At 46.2% G+C, this 21,440-nt stretch overlaps 2 protein-coding genes across 8 annotated transcripts; both read right to left on the bottom strand.

Annotated features, from left to right (window-relative positions):
• Positions 1-13: 13 nt before the first annotated feature.
• LOC123987624 (protein D2-like) lies at positions 14-1,290 on the bottom strand. Of its 4 annotated transcripts, none has more exons than XM_029197417.2 (3): positions 1,188-1,290; positions 521-772; positions 14-453 (listed from the first exon to the last, which is right to left on the bottom strand). In XM_029197417.2, exons 2-3 carry the CDS (start codon positions 714-716, stop codon positions 101-103), a joined length of 549 nt encoding a protein of 182 aa, XP_029053250.1. In that variant the 5' UTR covers positions 717-772; positions 1,188-1,290; the 3' UTR covers positions 14-100. The 4 variants fall into 4 exon arrangements, with proteins under 4 accessions (XP_029053250.1, XP_029053248.1, XP_029053249.1 ...); XM_029197415.2 differs by having other exon boundaries at positions 1,067-1,268; XM_029197416.2 differs by having other exon boundaries at positions 1,150-1,266.
• A 785-nt stretch (positions 1,291-2,075) lies between these two features.
• LOC114880916 (M-phase inducer phosphatase-like) lies at positions 2,076-21,382 on the bottom strand. Of its 4 annotated transcripts, none has more exons than XM_029197412.2 (6): positions 21,091-21,382; positions 20,745-20,847; positions 20,461-20,648; positions 16,431-16,473; positions 4,989-5,163; positions 2,076-4,513 (listed from the first exon to the last, which is right to left on the bottom strand). In XM_029197412.2, exons 3-6 carry the CDS (start codon positions 20,636-20,638, stop codon positions 2,885-2,887), a joined length of 2,025 nt encoding a protein of 674 aa, XP_029053245.1. In that variant the 5' UTR covers positions 20,639-20,648; positions 20,745-20,847; positions 21,091-21,382; the 3' UTR covers positions 2,076-2,884. The 4 variants fall into 4 exon arrangements, with proteins under 4 accessions (XP_029053245.1, XP_029053244.1, XP_029053246.1 ...); XM_029197411.2 differs by having other exon boundaries at positions 20,461-20,641; XM_029197413.2 differs by lacking the exons at positions 16,431-16,473; positions 20,461-20,648; positions 20,745-20,847; positions 21,091-21,382 and adding an exon at positions 5,970-6,210.
• Between the last annotated feature and the right edge of the window lie 58 nt (positions 21,383-21,440).

The raw sequence follows: 21,440 nt of genomic DNA, 5'->3' as shown, positions 1-21,440 counted from the left end.
TTCCACGCGTAAGTAAATGCTTCGTACAAGGTTTAATTAAAAATTGTGTCATCAGTTTACAAATATCTATGATTATCAGTTCTATCCATGTTGTAGTATTTTAAGCGCCCAGTTGTTTGTAAAGAATCGGAACGTAGTCGTCGAATTCTGCCTGGTACATGTTCCCGGCGATAGGATCACCCAGCTTGTATTTCTTGGCAAACTTTCTTATGGAGAAATTTTCTCGTTTGTCGGCGCTCCGGTTAGTTAGACGAGGCTCGTCGAACGTCAACTTTCCAGGTTGTTTGTACAACAGGAAAACGTAACGATGCAACCCGGTGCCTTCTGGCGGTCCCGAACCGATGTACTCGGACAGAGCTTCTCCCTTGGACACGTCCGAGCCGGGAATGTTTCCTACCAGCCAATGATGCCATTCGCGGAAAGTTGGCTTCTGTCGACTTGGTGCATCGGGATCTGTTTAAACGAACAGCCAATCGTTAGCGATGTCGGAGCGAAACTATTCGCTCAAATAAATACGTACCGGTCATGCAAAGGGTATAAAAAGTATTTGGATCTGCGTTCCATGTAACGGTAGGTGGATCCTTCACCTTGGTCGGAGTCAATACCTTGCCAATCTCGACGGAAATGTTACTCGGATAAGTGACGCTCAATACAGACTCCGGGACCTTATCGATAACATCGGGCACAACGCCGTTTGTTTGCAATGCTTGAGCCATACTGGAGAATAGACGACTTCCAAGTTCCACCAACGGTTTCCTTCCAATCGAAGTTGCTAAAAATCCAGATACAATTAATTCGTGAAACTTAACCTCTCTTGCGACCGGTCGAAACTTTCAATAGGGTTAGGGAAAACAAGCGTAACAACCGACGCAATTAACTTTATTGATCAACGTCAAACGATTGAATTCGTATAACCTTCGACAGTTTCTCGGGATTACTATTATGTCACTAGAAATAGCAAAAGAATAGCAGGAAATTCAAAAAGACAAAAGAATAAACTCGTATGCCGGCTCTTTTGAGGAAGAGGATACATGGGATGTATTATCACTGATTCAACGAGTATTACGTTTAGTTAAGAAAAGCAGTGACATGCCCCAACACTTATAGATCCCTAATCACAACACTAAATATACTTGAAATAAAACTGACTTTGAACCCGGTACTCTTACGACGAGCTGATATTCCACCTTTGATTCCTCTCTGCCCTACTTTTTAATCGCACGTTCGTTTTGCAAATATTGCGTGCATCAACGGCGCTACACGTTGCTTTATATACGAGATGTTCGCCATCTACCGATAATTACCGAACAACGCTTCCAACGCGTACCGAACAATTGCAATCAAAGTTTTCGAAGGTCCCAGATAACCCCAGATGATAGTGCCTGTTTTACCACACCTCGCACTGAAAACTGAAAAGATATTTTGATTCAGTTTGCACAAATGTGAATTATTTCAAAAAACCGCGATTTGCGGAATGCAATCATTGATGCTGAATAAGAAATCCGTAATTTGGAGATGTGCAACATTGTTGCTAAACGAGAAATCTGAGGCTTCTTTTTTTTATCCTAAACAATGACTACATTATTTAAACAAATACAACTCGATTTGTTTGCAAACCTATAAAACGAGAAGAGGATTGTGAAGAGAGGTATTTCAATCTATTTCAACTTTAGGGAACGATTTATTACAAATTAGAAATACGTGTGACATATAATAATTTTGAGTCATATATTATATGTAACATACACCCTGCCTCAAAAATATTCGCCCACTGTTTAAAACAGAATACCTTGTTTAAAATTGGACGAAATGACTTCAGGTTCCTCGAGAAGCTATACAAATTAATTTACTAAAATATGTGCCTTTGTCGTTTAAAAAAATTAAAATTTGCCGAAAATCGCGACTTTTAATTACTCATCGACCGATCTCGATGAAATTTTCAGCATAAATATAACTTATTTGAATCTACCAAATACATATTTTAAATTTTCATTATAGGCTCACATAAAAAAGTTGAAAAATTACCCTTCACTATTTTTTTCACGATTTCAACAAATTGTAATTTTTTAAAACGACAAAGGCACATATCTTAGTAAATTAATTTGCATAGCTTCTCGAGAAACCTGAAGTCATTTGGTCCAATTTTAATCAAGGTATTCTCATTTAAACGGTGAACGGATACTTTCGCGGCAGGGTGTACACGCGTATGTCGCTACATCGTACATCTTTTATCTCATTCATACATACACACACACACATATATATAATATATACAGAAATACATCGCATGGAATTTGCACTTTTGGAAACGCTTTAATCTCTTTATAAATGACTTCCTCGCGTTCTTTTTCTTACTTAACACATAATGTCTACATATATATGTATTTATCATTTTTTACACGCACGCGAGTAGATATACATGCTAAACTTTGGCGATACGAAATAGCGCGAAACGCGGACGCTGCTAGAAAGAATAGCGGAATAATTTGCGCGTCAACGTCCCGAGATCTGGAGAAAAGTCTGGGAAGCCTGCCCGAAAACGTAACTAGCTATTAGGCCTTACCAGCTGTTACGCGCATACATTACGAAATTGATAACCCCTGATTACGAAAAAGGACGTACTAACATTCGTTCGTTGTCATTCGTCACTGAAAGCGAACGCTTTACGCTTTCTTGTACTCGAGCGAATTAATCTACTATTTACATAAAAAGTACAGATACGAGCGTTACTAACAACAGTTGCACTTTTCCGAGTACATTTTTATCGAGCCTACAAACTTCCCCCTTTCTCATGTTTTACTTATTGTCAGCTGCATCGACGAGCATCGATCGTATATAAAAGGAAAGAAGAAGAATACAAGCAACGAGAAACGGACAAACAGTTTCAGAAACCTAAACGTTTGAGATTGGACCGAGTGACGGAACCGGTGATTCTTGATCTTTCACCTTGCCAGCTTTTGCTTTTATTGCGAAATTGTCGAAGATCGGCCTCGTGATCGGGGTGTCTCATCGGTCTATAACCCTGCGGCGAGCACAATCCCTTCTGTTCTCTGTAAAATTGTTCGTATCCACCGTGCAAGAGGTAAAGTTCCGGATAATGCAACGCGGGGTAATGTTCCTTGTTCCTTTGTCGATCCAAGTTTCGTAGAAATCGCGAGAGATTCGGTCCACGTTCCCAGGAGAATTCGCAGTGGAATACCAGAATGTTTCTCTTGTTCGAATCCGGCTGAATTTTCGGCGTGTTCGTCAAAGGATCCAACAAGATCCGCTCGATCAGATCTTTACTGTACAAATTGAGAGCACCATCGATATGACCGGCATCGTACTCGTAAGGATAACGGCAATCAACGATTTGGAATGAACCGATTCGATCGTTGAATTCTCCGCGTATCAAGGCGGCTAACGTGTTGGTCGAAATCGATTTCAAATCATCGTGATGACCTGTAGCCAAAGGTAGGACGCACGGTTTACTAAAGTCTCCGGTAAGATCGGTGTCGGTTGTGCTGCGATGAATAGCCGATTTAATGTGCGCGTGCTCCTCCGAATCGGTCGTTTCTCCATTTCTCGTAATCTCCATTTCCATCCCCATCTCTATGTCCGCTACCGTCACGGTCGAAGGCGCCGTCATGGAAACGCTTCTCTGCAAAATTACTGGCCTTGAATTGGACGCAACCATTTCGTCGGTGTCCATGTTTCTTACAATATCGAGGAAGTTACAACCGCTCGATCTCCGCGATCTTTTCGCTAACGTCGGGCTCTCGTCGATCGGTGGATCCGGTCGTTTGAAAGCTTTCACCGACGACGGAGAGTCGTAATTATTGTTCGTATTTTCCCGGCGGTAATCGCCGAGAACGTTGTAATCACCTCCGAATCGTCGACGACGGAACATCGCTGACCGGTTATCTTCGAGAGGCGAATTTACGGTGGGCGAGTTACCGCTCGGTGATCGAAACAAACAGGAGCGTACTTTCGAAAGTGATGGTCGTTTGCGAACTTCCGGCCTATCGTTTTGCAACGACAAGGATCTTCGGAAATTCTTGGTGCAATCGGTACGAGCAAACTCTGGGGTGGTTGGATTGCTCGAGCCGACATTGAACGGTGAAGCGTCATCGAGCAGGCTCGTCAAGCCGGTGTCAGTGATCGCACCACCGCCGACGATATCACCGCAAAGAAGAGTCGAAATCCCGTTCGGCAGTTGGGTCGCGTCGTCCAGTGCCTCGACGTCGATTAAATCGTTGAAACCGTCGTCCATGCTCTCGTAACCGGAGGAGACGCTCCGGAAGAGGGAAGATCGCGCGATCCGCGTCCGCTGTGGCGAACATCGTACAGGCGATTTCATCGGGCTGCGGCATTCGATCGACATCCGTCGAGGAGCGACAGCCAATGGTTCCACAAATCGAAACGTCTGTCGCGGCTTTTCTTCCTTCTCCGGATAACTAGTCCCGTATCCACTGTCTTGACTGTTTGGATCACAGTCTTCCAATGGATAACGAATCTTCTTTGCACCGGCGAACTAAACAAAAAGAATCTATTATAAAAATGTCCGTAAAATTGTTTCAGTTTTATCAAATATCGTATCAGGTTGTGCATGTTTTCTCCTACCGATCGTCCCAACTATCAACCTTCGACTACACTTCCGGTCGGAGGCGCAACGACCGTGTCCGGTGTCTGGTGTCGCGGTGAGATATACATACGTAAGTATGTATCTCGAGGGGAACGATCGATTATGGAAAATTAGCCTCGTACAATGTTCAGATCTATCAAAAGATTCCAATCGAACGAAAACATTGTATTTCTTTTTCTTATCTTTTATCTTTTAAGGAAAACGGAAAACCATTCAAATGCAACCATTGATTAACATTGAACGACAGAACAGGTGTACGAATAGTTTTTCCATCCCCTGAACGATACTTTACGCTATTACAATCTAATTTATATAATTAAATAATAGAAAAATTGCAATAAGAAAATAAAAATAAACAACATACCTTTTGTGGGCTGGCGGCATTGCATGGACTATTGTTTTCTTTGTCGATAGATGGCGAAACTGGCTCCGGACTGAGAATGCGTCGTGAAGCCATGCCGAGGAATCGACGTGCTCTTGGTCTCGATTTCACCGTGTTCTCGGGTGTATTTTTAATCTTGAACGCATTTTTGAAGAGCCTGTGAAACAGAGAAACGAATAAAGTTAGGAAAATTAATCGTGCCGCAAAGTGCAGCCGTAAGAGGATAACCTAACCTTAAGGAATTTCACGTTCGATAAACGTCCGATAAAAATACCGGTACAATCAATGATTTATACAATCGATCGAGGAAAAGTGAGCTATCGTCGCTTGTGTCGTTAGATCGCGTGCTATGCAATACATTTTTCACCTAAAGTTTATCACAGTAAATGCTATAAAAACAGCTTGTTTTTTTAGTGTTTATCTGCGCAACGAAATCGCAAACGAACGAGGCAACGAATCGTATCGTTGCTCGTTCTAAAAATATCGTCAACTATTTCTTGAACTTTATTAGCTTAGATTTTGCCACGATAGATCCATTAAACGCGTTATAGTCTGATTAAACGAGAATATTCTTGCACGAAAAAACCGACGAAACGGTTTGATGAGCCACACGCCACATGGGCCACATGGGCAGAATGCGATCCCGCCAAATTTAACGCATGCGCATCGACCTACTGTGCAATAATAAAAAATTTACAAAAAATTTACAAAAATTCTGCACCATTACAACGTTATTACGTTTTCATTTCGAAATCCTCCAGATCGACTGTATGAAAAATCAAAACTACGATCACCAACACTAACGAAGAAGAAAACTGATCCTGATATAAAAACAGGTAGCGAAACTATGCAACAATAGCATTAGTTTAATTATGTATCACGCGGGTACTGCGTAGCACGCACAACACTGAAGTTGCAAAAAGCGGGGAAAAACTAACAGGATGGAAAATTAACGACTAATACCTTGTGCACTGGCACACTTCGCACGAATCCGCAACATTTTCCCAAAACATATCAACGACGTTTCACGCGAATGCGTTACACGAGACGAGGCGAGACAGACACAGGAACTGATGTAATTCTGAAACTTGTATTACGACACGGGAAAATAAGCATAAATTCGCAGTATCAACGATCTTGATCGGGCGATGTCTCGCCACGAGTCCGATCGTGCAGCGAACGAGAACAACGTCCTACCAGCCCGCAAAAGTCGTACAAACTGTTCGAGGTGGCGGGAAGATCGGGCTTTATAACGCGACGATCCGGTATGGTAGGGAGTAGGGCCGACCAATCGAGAGCTGGGAAAGGGCCCGCCTAAATCTTCTCAGGGCGAGCAAGGAGAGAACGGAACGCGGAATTCTCTCTTTAGGGCAACCGCTATGGGGGGCCCTTTTCTGCCTCTTTGCCGCCACGTCTATTCGTTTATCCATTACGTTTGCTCGTTCGTTTATTCTCTCGTTCTTTTCGATTTTAACACATGCGCGTTCGTTAAATACAAACGCACAACAATATGCATCTGTAACAAGTGTTGCACGACGATGTCATCGTCGCTGTTCCCGTCAATTAATGCTAGAAAGAATCGTTTGCCCCCTTTCATTCGATTGCGTAGATCATAGATAATCGAGAATTCGTATAACCTGTCTGAAATACTGTTTCCAGTTACATGCTTTTGAAACGCGCGTTGCGTTTAAATGCTCGAGGAGATGAAAATATTTAAAAGACACATGTATGAGCATGTATTTCGTTAAAACGACGAACCGTATTCCCTTCCTTCCTTCCCGTCTCCGTCTCATTGTCAGTCTCATCGTCGGTCTCCCTCTTTCTGTCTCTCTCAGTCTCCCCTTTCTCTGTTCCACACGTATGGATATACCCGGTCATTCACTGACTAGCTCGCTTCGATACCAGAGCGGAAAAGGTTGCCGACCGTAGGAGTTGCTCGCACTGAAAGGGCCAGCTTCCATCTCTTTCGTTTTCACAGTGTTCCTTATTCCGTCGGTTGATGCACCGACTGTTCCGAAGGATGCAGCTCTCAGCAGGTACGACTCGGTCCGTTTTTTCATTCTACCGATCACAATGCTTCACCTGATCTTCGATACCACCCTCGCATTCTTCGGAGATTTTCACACGGCAGGTACTCGTTCGTAAAGCTCGATAGCGTAAAGGTGTAAACGTAACCTACAGTTATACGTACGGAATGATTCGATCAAGATTCGAGTTCGCTACAATTTCGTATCATTTGATATGCATCACTTCTTTCGACCTACGAGATAACGAATGCTACGAACAATTTCGGAGACGTTAGATTATTTTCGGTTACCCTTGCTACCCAGATTCGAAACAAACCAACGAATGCCCCTAACGAGAGGGAAGATCCGAGGGGTGTAAAGCGGGGGAGAGAGAGAAAACAGGGACGTGAGATCGAGTAGACAGGGGGTCGGTATCGAGAAGGGAGTCGGGAAGGAACGCATCGGGTCGTTCCCAGTAATCATGACTACTCGCAAAGATTTTTCGCCATAGGGCATCGAACGCGTGCAACGCGCGATACCATGGGGGTAGGTCAGCTGCTTTCTGCCATATACCAGGGTGTATCGGAGACCCCTCATACGCAGCTGCTAAATCAGTCACCTTCGTCGTCGAGACACGTTGCACCACCTTCGGACGACTCCTTGTCGACGATCGATCGACGAAAGATCGTTGGCCGATTTAAACTTTCATTTTGATCCAAGATCGCTCAGCCGTTCTTTTCTCTGCCTCTCTCTACGCATGTAGGTACTTGTATTCAACTACCTACTCCTCTCCTGTTACCCGTTTCCGTTTTCGCTCCTGTCCACACAGGTGGGATACAGTTAACCGAAACAGGCGTGTCGCGTACCGGCTTATCTCGTTCGTGGTTCAAATCGAACGGTCGTGGTAAATTAACGAAAGAAAGATGCGAACGGGCGTAAACGGCGCGTTATCAGCGTTGACCAGCAAAGTTGACTCGCTTAGCGAGTTCCGAGTGCTTCGAACGTATAACGGACTGGAAGGGAACTCGAAATCGGGCGAACGCCCGGGCTCCCTACGACTTTGATTTTTCTATAAGAAGGAGTGCAGATGGTCGTATCCATTGTGATGGTTGGCACGTGCCAACTATGGGTACCCCGATGGTGCACCGCTAAGTGCATATATGCCTGTACGTATGGGAGACAGTGTTCGGAGCCAGCATGTGTGCCGGTACACACACGCGGTCAAACTTCGAATTGAGAAACGTTCGATACACGTTCGCGCACACGCGTATACGTATGTACGTACGTGTGTACGTACGCGTGTACAGGCGTCGCGGCGCGGTGTCTCCCATCGACGACACAGGAGCGAAAAGAAACCCGGGGGAGCCATTTACGTAATACCTGACATAGGGTTCTCAAACGTTGGAGCCGTTTGCGCTTTTGGCGCGCACGCGTTCCAATTTACCAACGGCTCGTTTGCACCAGTTATTTGTTTTCAGGCTGCGGCGCTATCGAGCCGCGATAACGCCCAACGTTTCTTTACTTTGCTCCCCGCTCGGAACAAAGCACCGTCGAACGTACGTTACCGTCTGTTTGTCGGATCTGTCGCGCGGGAATCGATGAAAAGATTGAGAAATCGAAGCCATTGGAAAACGGTTATATCGGAGGAGATAATTGCCGGAATAGAAAGAATCGTTGCTGGACGAATACAAATGAATCTCGCGAACGAATCGATTAGCACGCGTGAAGAACCACTGACAACGATGACCTCGTAACCGTAAAGTCTGGTAGAGAGCAAGACGGCTTTGCAGCTTCCTAAACGGGATCATCATCTGTTCCTTCGGGATCTCGAAGGGCGTAAAAGACAGCCTACTCGTTCCTCGCTATTCTTTCCGATACGCACAGCCGCCGCAGATGCACCATACGGGAGATCGAAATTCGCAATACGCTGGGAAACAGACGAAAGAAAGGGAGAAGAGAAGAGGAGAATAAAAATTGTTCAAACCCCTGGCTAACAAATATCAAAAGTCCCCTCTTCCCGACGAATAGATGGAAACGAAGGGAAGTCAGAAAAAATAATCGCCCTGGGAAGGGAAGAAGGCTGGGAGGTAAAAGAAGGCGAAGAGGTAAACACATGGGAGACCGATGGGTGGGTGGATGGGTGGGATCGAACGAAAATCAAAAGGGGAGTTATATACTTAAACGGGTAAAACCGGAAAGAAAAACAATGGGACGAGTTAATACCCCTTTCAGTATTGTCCGTACGGTGGAAAACAATCGGAACGATTTCGAGCTTCTTCTTAAAATCGAACAATGTCCCTCGAAGAAAAAGCTATAAGACCTCGAATTTTCGGCTACCTTGCGTCGCTCTCTGTCGCTCTGCTTTACTGGCGCTTACACAATAGAAGAAGGTATTCCAACAGATTTTTGTGCGAATTTACAAAGGGAAAAGCCCCGGGTAGTGTCGGCATTAGGCGCCGCCCACCTGCTAAACAAATTCCGTAAACGTTTCGTCGAAGCAACGAATTAACCTTATTGTTACCGGAAAGCAATTTTCCGTCGCCTTTTAAACGTTCCAGTACGAATTTTATGAGTGCCATTTCGAGGCCGAAATTGACGGGCGTTTTTCCCCCGATGAGCTTGAAACGTGTAATTATCGTTGGGTATGAAACGACGATCATTAGAGGGACACCACGTAATCACTTTTCAAAGCGTTTCTAAAGGTGACAAATATACTGTCGCTTTCACGCGGACGGTCCATTGTAATTCACGGCCCAAATAAAGGTAATTGCCGCAATATAAGTCATCGGTTACCTACGATCTGGAAAAGGGTTCGGTTTCTTCGAATTTGCCAACGTCTTGCCGACTTTTGTTAGGAGACATCGAATAACGCGTACATTGTTCACGAATACCTGCGGATTAGCCGGCGCTTACGAAACGAAATCGCACCTTCGGTTACGTGTAGGTAACTCACACTTTGAACGACCGGTCGCCTCTTGGAAGAACGGTGCAACGGCAGCACCCAAGACCTTGGAACACGACCGACTCCGCTTATCGACGTTCAACCGCAACCGAAATATCGCCGCGATATCTTCCTTTTTCCTTCCTCTTCTCGTTCGACCGTTTCCCTTATCGCTCCGTCTCTTTCTCCCTGTCCCTTCTCCATCACTCTCTTCTTACTCCACCGTCTTTTTCCTCGCATGCTTTCATTCATGTCATCGTATGTCTCACCCACATGTAACCGTTGCTTAAACAAGGAAGCGACAGAGGTAGGAGAGGGGAGAAATCGCACAATATGTATTGTAATATGGATCGTCGGTGAAAAGTCGGTCGCGTCGAGCAATACGGGAGAAGAGGCGATTCGTGTCCAGTCAATCCTAACGACCACGCATCGTCTCGCGTTCATCGATTATTCGCATACGAGTAAGCTTCGTGCAACAGCTGCACCCGTATAGCGTATCGCGGGGGCAAACGTTAGACAATACGAGTACGGTGCACGGTGCCCACATGGGGCCGATCGAAAGTGTTATATGGGGGCGTGTAACGTTTCCTATATACCGTCAACATCTAACACGCTCGATCGATCGTCCAAACTATTGTTCCATGCTCCGTGCTGTTTTTTATGCGAACCTCCGCAATTCGGTCGACCCGTTCAAATTCGAACGGAATAGGATAATGAACGCGACTATTGGAGCTCTTGGTAAAATAAAAGAATCGCAAAGTTAAGATCGACGTGTACCTTGCCTCCCCTCTACCTTTCAACAGTCATATGCTCCGTATCGTCAACGTTATCGTCGGAATGCGAGCACAACGTAACGGGCGGACCGAGCTTTCCTAACGGATATCTTTGATGAACGAGACGAAAGGGAGCCGCAAAAACATGGAAATTATCGATCGAGATCGCAAGAAGGATTAACTTTCTCGGCGAACGGTTGTAATCGTTGCTCTTTTTTCGCGTTAAATGGACACGACCGGTCTTGGCGGAAAGAATTTCGCTTCCTTTCGTTTGATTTTCGATCGTTAACGGACTCTTGTGTTCTCGCCTCGCCTCGTCCCGCTGTCCCCGCCTCCCTCTCGTCGCAATTGCCACCTCCGCCCCTCGATCATTCCCGTGATCGTTTCGCGAATCGATCGATCCATGAAATTTCCACGAGAAAGAAGGCGAAAGGGTCAAGATAGCGTCGAGGATAGAAGGCGCATGGTCAAAGAGCCGGCGGGACGGCGATTTTCTCCTCGTCCCGCGCAGGAAGGTTGCCCGTTCCCAGGCCGGAGACTCTTCTCCGTCCACCGCCCAAAGAGGAATTTAAATCTCAACGGTCGGTCGTGGTCTTTCATAGTGGGGAGAAGCGACACCGAGGTTCGCGACGGTGCACGGCAACAGAGTACGATAGAAAGAGACAAAAGGGCGGCAAGGAGGGAAGGGAGCGACTGAGGGAAAGAGAACGACCGCCGATGGAACGTCGTTCTGCCTCGTCTCGATCTTGGCCTCGGCCTCGGCCTCGCTCTCGGTCCCGGCACTCCGACGACCCCGACCACCGACACCGCTTCGGCTTCAACCCTGAGGAAAAAGGAGACTCGACGCCGCCGCCGCCTCCGCCTCCGTCGTCGCCGACTTCTAACCAACCAACGGACAAACTACGCTTATGCGCGTATGATCGAGCTTCAATGCTGACGACGCGACGAGAGAGGAATCGGTGAACGGGTGGGAGGAAGAAGATCCAGAGACGGGGAACGAAGATACCGAGCGTGGGAGAGAAGAGGATCGTCCGAAAGAAAACAAGAGGAAGGAGTATACGGACGATCCGGGCGCAAGAGGGTGGAGGGAACGCGGCCAAACATTCTTGTTTGTAAACAGAAAGGCGCGATCGAGGCGGCGATCAAGTTTTCTAGCGCCTGGTGAACGCGACACCATGCATTTCCTAAATTTCTCAACATTTCTCTCTATCAATTTGAACGTACGCATCTGTCTAAAATTTCAAGTTACGACTCGGTCCGAATTAATTTGGACAATTAGGTCGAGCGTATCAGCGAAGCAATTTCCAACGCACGCTGTTGAGAACGGCTTAGCTGTTAGCGTGAAACTAATTGCGACGTTGCTCGTATGTTCCCCCACGGTGAATTTATCGCACCCAACGGCTTCGAATTTGAAAAGTACAGTTGGAAGCGCGAACGTATCGCAGTGAGCCTCGCGGCTGCTACCAGCACCAACGGCTCGGCGTGCCAGTGTGGGATCGACGATGGAAATGTTCGATCTTTCTCGATCTCGCATTCCGTCACTCGACATCTCTGTTCCATCCGTGGTCCGGCGCGGAGCGGCACGATGTGGCGGTTGGCGCTCACCGTCCAACCGTCGTCGCGTCTCGACGCTCATGGTTCGGCCACGTTGGCGGCCGCGACCGCGACCGACCTCTTTCTTTCCGCGTTGCATCGCAACCGTGAACCAAGCCCCGTCTATGCACCTCTTAACACCGTTCACCGGTCCTTTCAACTTCCGGACAAAGACTCGAAAGATCCTGTTCCTGTACCGTGCGAATCGAACATCACCGAAGATTAGCGGCGGCTCTTCTTATTCCTTATGCCTCTCGGTGCTCGCCGGTGTCGGGGCTTTGCCTCTTCCCGCGTTCCTTCCGACCGAAATCTCCGTTTCTTTTTCCTTTCGAGACGACGTTATTCTCGAGGAGGCCTGTATTGTTCGTCAAAGGGCCTTCTCAGAAAGGTATTTCTCCGTTTTTCCACCTACATACCTCCACGTGGGAGAGTTCTCGATCGTAAAAAGCATCGATCACGAGATCTTCGAATCGGAGCGTACATTCGCAAACGGGTACGCGAAGTACGTTTCTCACGGCAAGTCGGTTACCGGGAGAAAGAGCTGGGCATCCGAAGGTCGTTCGTTTCGAGTGTTCGTTTTGCGGCTCGTACAAGCTCACCTCTGCCGAGGTATCCGCATCTCGATGCACCCACGATTGGTTCGCATCGAGTTCCAAAGGAAATCGTTTAACTCTTGTGTTCCGCTCGCGTTCACGCGCGACGCGAGTCGATTCGAATTCGCGCGGTCAACCGCGAACCAGAAAGAAGGTCGTTAAATGGGCGGAAGAAGAGGCGATGCAGGAAATGGAAGAGAGAAAAGAAATTGGTTGAAAGGGCGCTACTCGCTGTTGCTGGGGGCACAAATCCGTCGTTAACAGTCGAGTGAAAACGCATCGGAGGAGTAACGGAGATACCGAAACGAACGAAGACGGGAAGGACGGAAAGCGAGAAAGGCGGGAGGTTTGGGGCGCGAAGTAGGTGGGGAGGTACGCGATAGGAAAAAGAAAAAGAGGAGAAAAGGCGGGAAGATGGAAAAGACGGGAGGAACAGGGAGACTGGGAGAGAAACGGAAAGAATACGAGGGATACTAAAGAGAAAGATATGAGGATATGCGATGAAGAGGAGGAGGAGGATGAAGAGAAGTAGGAGAGAAAGCGAGAAAGGGGGAGGGAGAGGAGAAGGGCGTAAAAGATGAGGCGGATGAGGCGAGGGTAGGACGGGGAAACGGAGCGTGGGTAGGTAGACGTAGAGGCATGCGGACAAACAGGCGCGAGAGCGAGTGGATGCCAGCGAATAACTTGAAGAGGAAGGAGGAAGTTGCGCAACGGTCAACCGTCATTGGAGGTATCGTACCGTATCGAGCATTAAATTTCTTCAAAATTGAAAAAGTGAACGTTCGATTCGTATCGGTGACCAACGGAGATCAAACTCGCGACCTCCCAATTTGAAACGGGAGTACTTACATATGCAAGTACATGCCGCGGAGACGCGAGTTAGCTAGATTTCACGAATCTGGTTCGGTTGGTCGGTTAGCAGACCGCATAGGTACCTGTATGGCAGTAAAGCAAAAGGGCACGAATAAGAGACCTCCCCCGCTACCTGTTCCAAGAGAAGCGGTGCCCTCACAAGCACACACGCGCCCACTAGTTCCTTTCCTTTGATCTCCTCTCACAAAGAAGAACACCTTACCTCGGATAGCAATGTTTTCTTCGCGACGCATCCATCTATCATTCCCAGCTTCTCCTTCCCGATTTTATCGCGATCGAAAATCCACGTTACGCTAGTTCAACCTGCGCGGTACACTTACTCTGCCATCCAAGAAATCGTCGAACGACAAAAACGGTGTTCAAATCGGAAACAAGTTTGTCCCCCGGTTTTCCCGCGCACATGTTCTTACCCCGGTAGATCCCTTAGGCGGGCAATTTCTTGGAAGCCTCGTTTGCTTTCACGGAAGGCTTTCGTTGAAAATACGTTGCAAACCGAGGAGATAAGAAAAAAAAAGGAGAGCAGAAACGAGAAACGAGGAACGACGGGGTACATCGTGGGAAGAAGCAGAAATATTTTCACACGAAAAGCCTGGAAAGCGTTCGGCGCGGGCTCTCAATTTCCCTCCAAAACCGGTCAGCTGATGGTATTTGCTCGACCAGCTGAAGGGACGGTACGGCTGTCAAGGGTAGGAAGACTCGGCCATTTTTAAATCCCTCCTGGCTGCCGATTTAAAAGACCAGGCTCGCTTTCTGTTATGCGTCTACCTACTCGTCCCCACTCTTCGGCATTCGACCCTTGCCTCTCGCTCCTCGACGACCGATCCCCCCCGACCAGCCCCCCTGTTTCTTCGTCCCGTACCGACCTTCCCGCCTTCCGTTGCCAAGCCGCCGCGAGACGTCCTCAGACGTCCCTAGACGTCCCTTCGTTCCCGATAACAGCACCCATCGCTAATTTTTTCCCTCGTTCCTCGTCTCCCGATCGATCCCGCTGATCGATCGTTTCGCTAAATAAACGTACGCACGCGTTACCCTGCCGTCCTACGAATCGTAAGCAAGTACTTACGTGGCCAGTTTCCGTTATCGTCTCGTCGCTACATCAACCGTCCCGATCCTCGCCATTCAAATTCCAACGTTTCTTATCTGCTTGTTCGTTTCGTAACGCTATTCTTTAATGAACCCTATCATCGAACATGTCGTGAACGAACATAAAAGGTAAGGAAATGTCGTTCCTGATCAATCGGATCGCAAATTACTCGTTCAAGACGTTTCAATCGAGAGATCGTGAAATCGATAGGTATGCGGACAACAGGTACGGTACAGCAACAAAACGAAACGATGCACAGGTTTTTCTTCTGTGGGGTCTTTTCTTAGGGATCTCAGGTAAATATATCTAGTCTGTGACCGCGGGATACAGGTACTACACAAAGTGGTCAACCGTCTTCCCACGCGGTATACGAAAGCTCCATTTCGAAAACGTTCTACTAATCGAGATCGTCATCTTATCCCTTCCCGTTCGCCTGCCCGCCGGGCTTATCATCTCACGCTCCACCCTTCCGTTCCTTCAACGCTTTATTTTGCGAAACGTCAGAATTTTTAACTGCATATCATCTGCTGTCATCTTACTCGAAGCTATTATCGAAAGAAAATGAGAAAGTAAGGGAAAGGAAAGAAGAAGAAGAGAAAGACGAGGAGGTGGAGGAGGAAAACGCGGGAATGTTTCGGCAATCAGCTGAGAAACCTTTCGAGGGAGAGCCCGGAGGCTCCTTCGGCAAACCGGTTGTATCCTAGCGTGGGGTATCTTGGCGGGAAACCTCCTCCAATAGACGTTTCTTATTCTTTCTCCCTTCGCCTCGTTGCTCCAGCCCTTCCTTACTCCCTCGTCCTGACGCCTTCCCCTTCTACCCAACCGACTTTCTTAGAAGTAACGTAAAGCATTTGCATTCACAAGGGAGACCACCGCATAGATTCTCGGGTTCCGTATCGTACTCGCGTTTGCTGTCCTATCCACGCCTTCTTTTCCCATCCAACTTTTTAAATAAACTAACCAGACGATTTTCCTTCCCGAGGATTAAACCCACCAGATGTGATTATATCGACCTATCAAAGATACCTTGCTCATACATAATTAGTCGAGAGGACACAGTTAACCGTTATTCCTGTCCAAAAGTTTTTCTAAAGACGTTGGAAACGTTGCGCCAGAGAAGAAATCCCAAGTGGGCGGTGTTATTCCTGGTGAGCAGGGATGCGCCGACAAATTCGGTTGCTCCTATCCTTTTGCTTCATTTTTTAACGGTCGCGTAGCGAGAACGACTAACAGAAAAAACTAGACACGGAAAGATGCGGGGACGGAGAGAGAGAGAAAAAGGGAGAGAGTAAAAAGAAAAGATTGGATTTAACGTTGTTGAAGAGGAAAAGGGGAGTCGAAAAATCACGAGAACGAGACGATGAAACTTGTAAGTACTCATAGGTGGAACGCTTTCTCGCGAGCTTCGATGAATGAAAGCAGAGGTTGTGAATGAACTTGTCGCGCGTTCCAAAGGCTCGAGACGTGGAATCGGAGGGTAAACCGCGTGGAAACGATAGCCTGTAACCGGCGGACAATTGAAAGCGATACTTTGCACGATAAAAGAGACAGACACGCTCACCCTTCGTAATTGTTATGCTTAGTCGGTCCACGCCGCGCTGCTCCTGAAACCAGAGAAAACAGAAACGTTAAATTGAATTTAAACCAACAGATTTTTCTTTCTTCCTTTTCCTTTCCCGTCGTTGTTAAGGGCCTATACCAGTGTAACACTTTTAAAAAATCGATTTTTTTTTGCATTTTTTGAAAGTCTATACTCTCTAGAATATTATATTAAAATTTTAAGGTCGAATTTCAAATAGTTTAGAAATGGCAGCGTTCTAAAGAGTAACTGCTGGCATGTCGGAAATGCTCAAATTTGCTGCAGCTCTAACTCGAATACAAATTATTGCATCGACTCGAAACTTTTTTCAGCGTGTTCAGTACATGTTTTGTCATACCATGAACTAGGATTTTTTTGATTGGATGAAAAGTGTCAATTTGGCATTAAAAAAACTACTATTCTTTTAGGCTAAATTCCAAACTTCTCTTCAAAACTTCGCCATTTTGTCAGATTTTGATATTTTTCAAAAATCCTAGTTCATGGTACGGAGAATACCTTCTAGTTTAACAGTGTTTTTGTTATTTTTCATTTTAAGCACTCAGGCGGCGGCAATCACTGCAGCAGTGGAGCAACCTTCTTTTTTGGAGTCCTGGGAGATAGCGCATAAGTCGCTTGTTTTTTATTATTTTCGTACCAAAAAATTATTATAGATATATGATTTGTAACTAAATACATCCCTGAAGTTTAAAAACATTGGATGTAATATTTCTTTAAAAAAAAAATTCCCGAAAATCATCTAATTTTAGAGCGGTCACACTGGTATAGGCCCTTAAGTACAATATTCGTACGCGAAGAGGAAAAGTAAGAAAGGCAACGAGTGTCGTGCAGAAAAGGAAAAGTAGGAGCGCGGTGCGAAAGTAGGGTCGCTAGAGAACCGGAACACCTTTCCTTGCTGTTGCGTTCGCCGTGAAACGTTTCCGCAGGAAGTTGATGCAACCTCTGTGACGAACGTTATTTCGTGCTCATAGTCTATCCACTGGCGCACTTTCAACGTTTCTGCCAAACGTATCCTAGTTCCTTTGTCTTTCAACGTTTGCCAAAATTTCCATCGTGAGCCTTCGTGTGCCAAGAGAAAAAAAATGTTGCTGGATTCATACGATACTCTAACGATTTCCCTCATCCTGTCTTTCCCTATTCCGTAACGAGAAGCTTACGGTGTAACTACGGTTACGATGCGGTTGCGGATATGGTTACAGTTACGGAAATATCGATCGAGTATCATTTTCGCTCGCGAAGTTCGGCTCATCCGTCGATCGTTCGATAATTCAATCGTCAAACGATCGAACCGAGTGATTCGTTCTCCTAATCGTCGATGTTGATCTGCGTTACAGGACTCGCTGCATCCACGGGTCGTAAAAAAACGCAGCGGTTAAATATATACCATCGAGGGGGAGAACCACGAAGGGCGAGGGTGGCAAGTACCGGGTCGCAGGAATAACCGCCCTTCGAGATCTATTTTAGACGCGAATATGCGTTCCATAAATATAACGAATATAAACGACCGGCGGGCCAGACCCGAAGGAGATTGGGATACAGATGTCGAACGGATGGGCCCCCGTAATCGCTAGCGTACGTTACGAATCCGGTAAATCGAGTACACAGTTTACGACAGATCGAATAGCAGACGGGGAATACTCGTTGGTTGGCAGATCGAAACGATGCGACAACCACCTGGGAAACGGTGTTCGGTCTAGGAATCGTTCGAGATAACCCTAGTCTGTTGGAACCTAGACGGGGAAAATGAAAATCCTACGACAATGCGTAATGGCACGAGCCAAGTAGAGGGTCGGGATACCCCGGTGCAGTGAACTACGTAGGTAGATAGGAGAACCGCGTTCACGTATTCGATCCTCGATACCACGACAAGCGTTCAGCTACGGCTACGCGGTGCCAGGTGGTGACTGTCGGCCCATGTGTGCTCATATGTCTGCCCCCTGAGCCCTTACCTTCCCCTCTAGGGGTAGCGCGACCCCTTCGAATACCAGAAGCACCAAAGATACCAGAGGCACGTTAGCGCCCCATCGTTTCCCTCCGTTCAACGCTCTAGTAGTCAACTACCTAATTACTCTCTCCCTTACCTTACCTTACCTTTCCTTCACTTCCCTTTCCCGCCTTTCCCTTCTCGTCCTCGCTCGTGTCGCGCGCTCGTGTCACGGTTACCCTCGTTTCTCTTCGTTTATCGTTATTTCGCTCGTCCAGAAAACCAGCATCCTTGCAAGCAACCTTTCGTTCTTATCTGTCGAATCACGCGGGCAACTTCCCGAACGCGAGTTTCAACCCCCGCCCCCTACTGATAACCACGGTACATAGGTGCACCGTATGGTAGCACCTACATAGGTTCTTCCAAAACCAATGTGACACGCCTCCGAAACGCGCTCCTTTCCCTGTTTCCTAGTCGTTGCGTGTCAAACTCTTCTACGCGAAAGGGGGAAAAAAATGCTCGACAGGAGGGTGCCAGTATCGATCGACTAACGAAACCGAGCTAACGGGCGCGTGCCACCGTTACCAACCGCTGACCGAATCGATCGATATTCTACCATATGCACCGACCCCACCGACGACGACTGATTCGCCAAAATTTGCCCCTGCACCTATTCTTTCGAAAGTTTATCGAAATTAACGAATTGCAATTTGTTGTGCAGAAAAGATGGGGATAAAAGGAAGACAACGAATCGAACATTGCGATGGACGTTAACTTCGATACGAACGGAAAACGAGTCTTATACATAAAGTCATGAACCGTGGAAAGAAAAGAGCGCGTTGCGCGTTACGGATTGCGAGTTCGCTCGAGACACAGGTGGTGCACGAGCTACCCCACCGTGACCGACACGACGGGCAACCACCAGCTCCAGAAGAATACGCGATTCAGCCGCTTATCGCAACAACAATAACGATTCAGACGTATTTTGCTCTTTATTTTTTTAAATATTCTTCAATTCGCCCTGTTGTCTCTGACTAACGATTATCGTTCGCCAAGTTATACGGTCGTTTTGCGCTATATTGTCGCTATAGTGAATACTATAATACTGTTTCCACGCCCATCGATGTCGCGTTTTTCTTACCTCTTGTTTCGCCTACCGTTAAGGAAAATTATTAGAGGAATAAGGGTGACGCAGGTAGCGAACAACCCTCTACCTCACCTTCCCACCCTCCTTAACCTTTTATAAATCTTTGACGATTCGACATAATTAACAGCGTGTACTATTACAATAGACCGTATCGTTAAAAAGGAAAAAAGAAGACAGCTAAATAACGATCGAGAACTGCATCGACATCGAACGACCAAGTATCGTTGAGAGAACGCATCGAAGGATTACAATTCGCGAAGAGAGGAAAAAAAATTGATTAGTAATTCGGTTTGGAACCGTTAAAGGTTACCGAACGGAACGACTCATCGTCTATTGAGGATCAGGTTGCGAGACCTGCCTTACCGGCCTTACGAGAAATGCTAATATGTATACCGAAAGACCGGGACCTCCAAGACCCGAAGACCCCCAAACACATCAAAGACCTCGTGAAACCCTTTTATCGTCTCCGTTATTTTCTTCCTTCTTTCCCTACGTTCTTTTCCTTTTCAGTCGCTGTACACGGCTCGTGCCGTCTCGCCTCACCTTGCCACGGCTCGCTTCGTCTCGTCAAAGTTCTTTCAGCCATCTAAATTTTAAATTCTCTTCGATTGAAAACCATCGCGACCAACAGGCGCACCGTGCACACCTTTAATCCTTTGGCATTCTTCTTACGCGTCCCTCCTCTCTTCTCCCCCTTTCTCTCTTTTCCCTTTTTTTCTTTTTCTCTCTAACTGACTGTATTTTTTGTTCTCTAGTCTTTCTTTTTTCTTTTTTTACTTTTTTTTTCTTCCTAAGTAACACGTTAATATGTAAAATGTGAACGGCTGATTCGCGGCATACGAAATCGAAAGGATAGAGAACAAGTTTTAGGGAAGAATGTAAGGTTGCCTCGGTATTCGTTTAGCTTGAAATATTTTGCTCACCTTCGTAGGGTTCAGCCTCTTTATCATCCCCGCCTTTTAATGAATCTACCGAAAGCAACGTCGAGTTCATCAATCCGACGATTCCGGATATCGGTGATACGAGCACCATCGACGCTTCCTCCCTCGACTGTTCGTGTGAATTTTCTTCCAACTCTGTGATACGCGATAACATTGCCATTTTCTGAAAACCAGACATTCCGATCTCTTGTACGACATTGTTCAACGTGGACTTTTATTTTTTTTTAATTTCTTGTTTATTATTTTATCAACGATCAAAAGGCTACCTATAGATTCGAAATCCTTCGCTCCAAACACTGTACGATAATAAATTTTTCAAGAAACCCTTTCGTTCTTCGCATCGCTTCTCTTCTTCGTTTGCAAATTCTGCTGTAAGGAAAGGAAAGGAAAGATATAGTGTACGAAAAGTAACCTTGCGGATTTTCAATGATACACGAAACGCCTGGAGAATGAATAACGAAAGGAGACTGAATATCGGTTATGGAGTTAGATAAATTTCATTTATTCATTCTTCATTCTCTGCAGAATCAATCGAATTTTCTTATTTCTTGTTATATCACGATCAATAAACAAATCGAAAAATATAATATTATTGTACACGTAGTTGCTTACCTTCTTTCCTGAAGATGGTTATCGGAGTTTTCAGTATAAAAACTATCTAAATTTAAATTTGACGAAACATTTGTTCCCTGGTTTAACAATCTCGTTGATGATAACGTATCGAAGAAACGGCTTTGTAACAATTACACCGATCAAAACTCTGTAACTAATTAATTGACATCTTTGCCCGTATCAAGGTAAACAAAGTTAGCCCGCGCAAATGCGCTTTATTACGACTAACGCCATCTACAAAAACATACGGAGAAATGAAGAAACAAAAGACATCGCGCAGACTGGAAACTACTCATCGGTGCTACACCTGTTTAGTTACAGATATCGTTTACGAATGATGCCAATAGCTT

The sequence above is a fragment of the Osmia bicornis genome, chromosome 9, assembly GCF_907164935.1.
Source record: "Osmia bicornis bicornis chromosome 9, iOsmBic2.1, whole genome shotgun sequence".
Classification (NCBI taxonomy): Eukaryota; Metazoa; Arthropoda; class Insecta; order Hymenoptera; family Megachilidae; genus Osmia; species Osmia bicornis.
The sequence above is the reverse complement of the archived record's forward strand: the minus strand, read 5'-3'. Positions and strand labels throughout refer to the sequence as shown.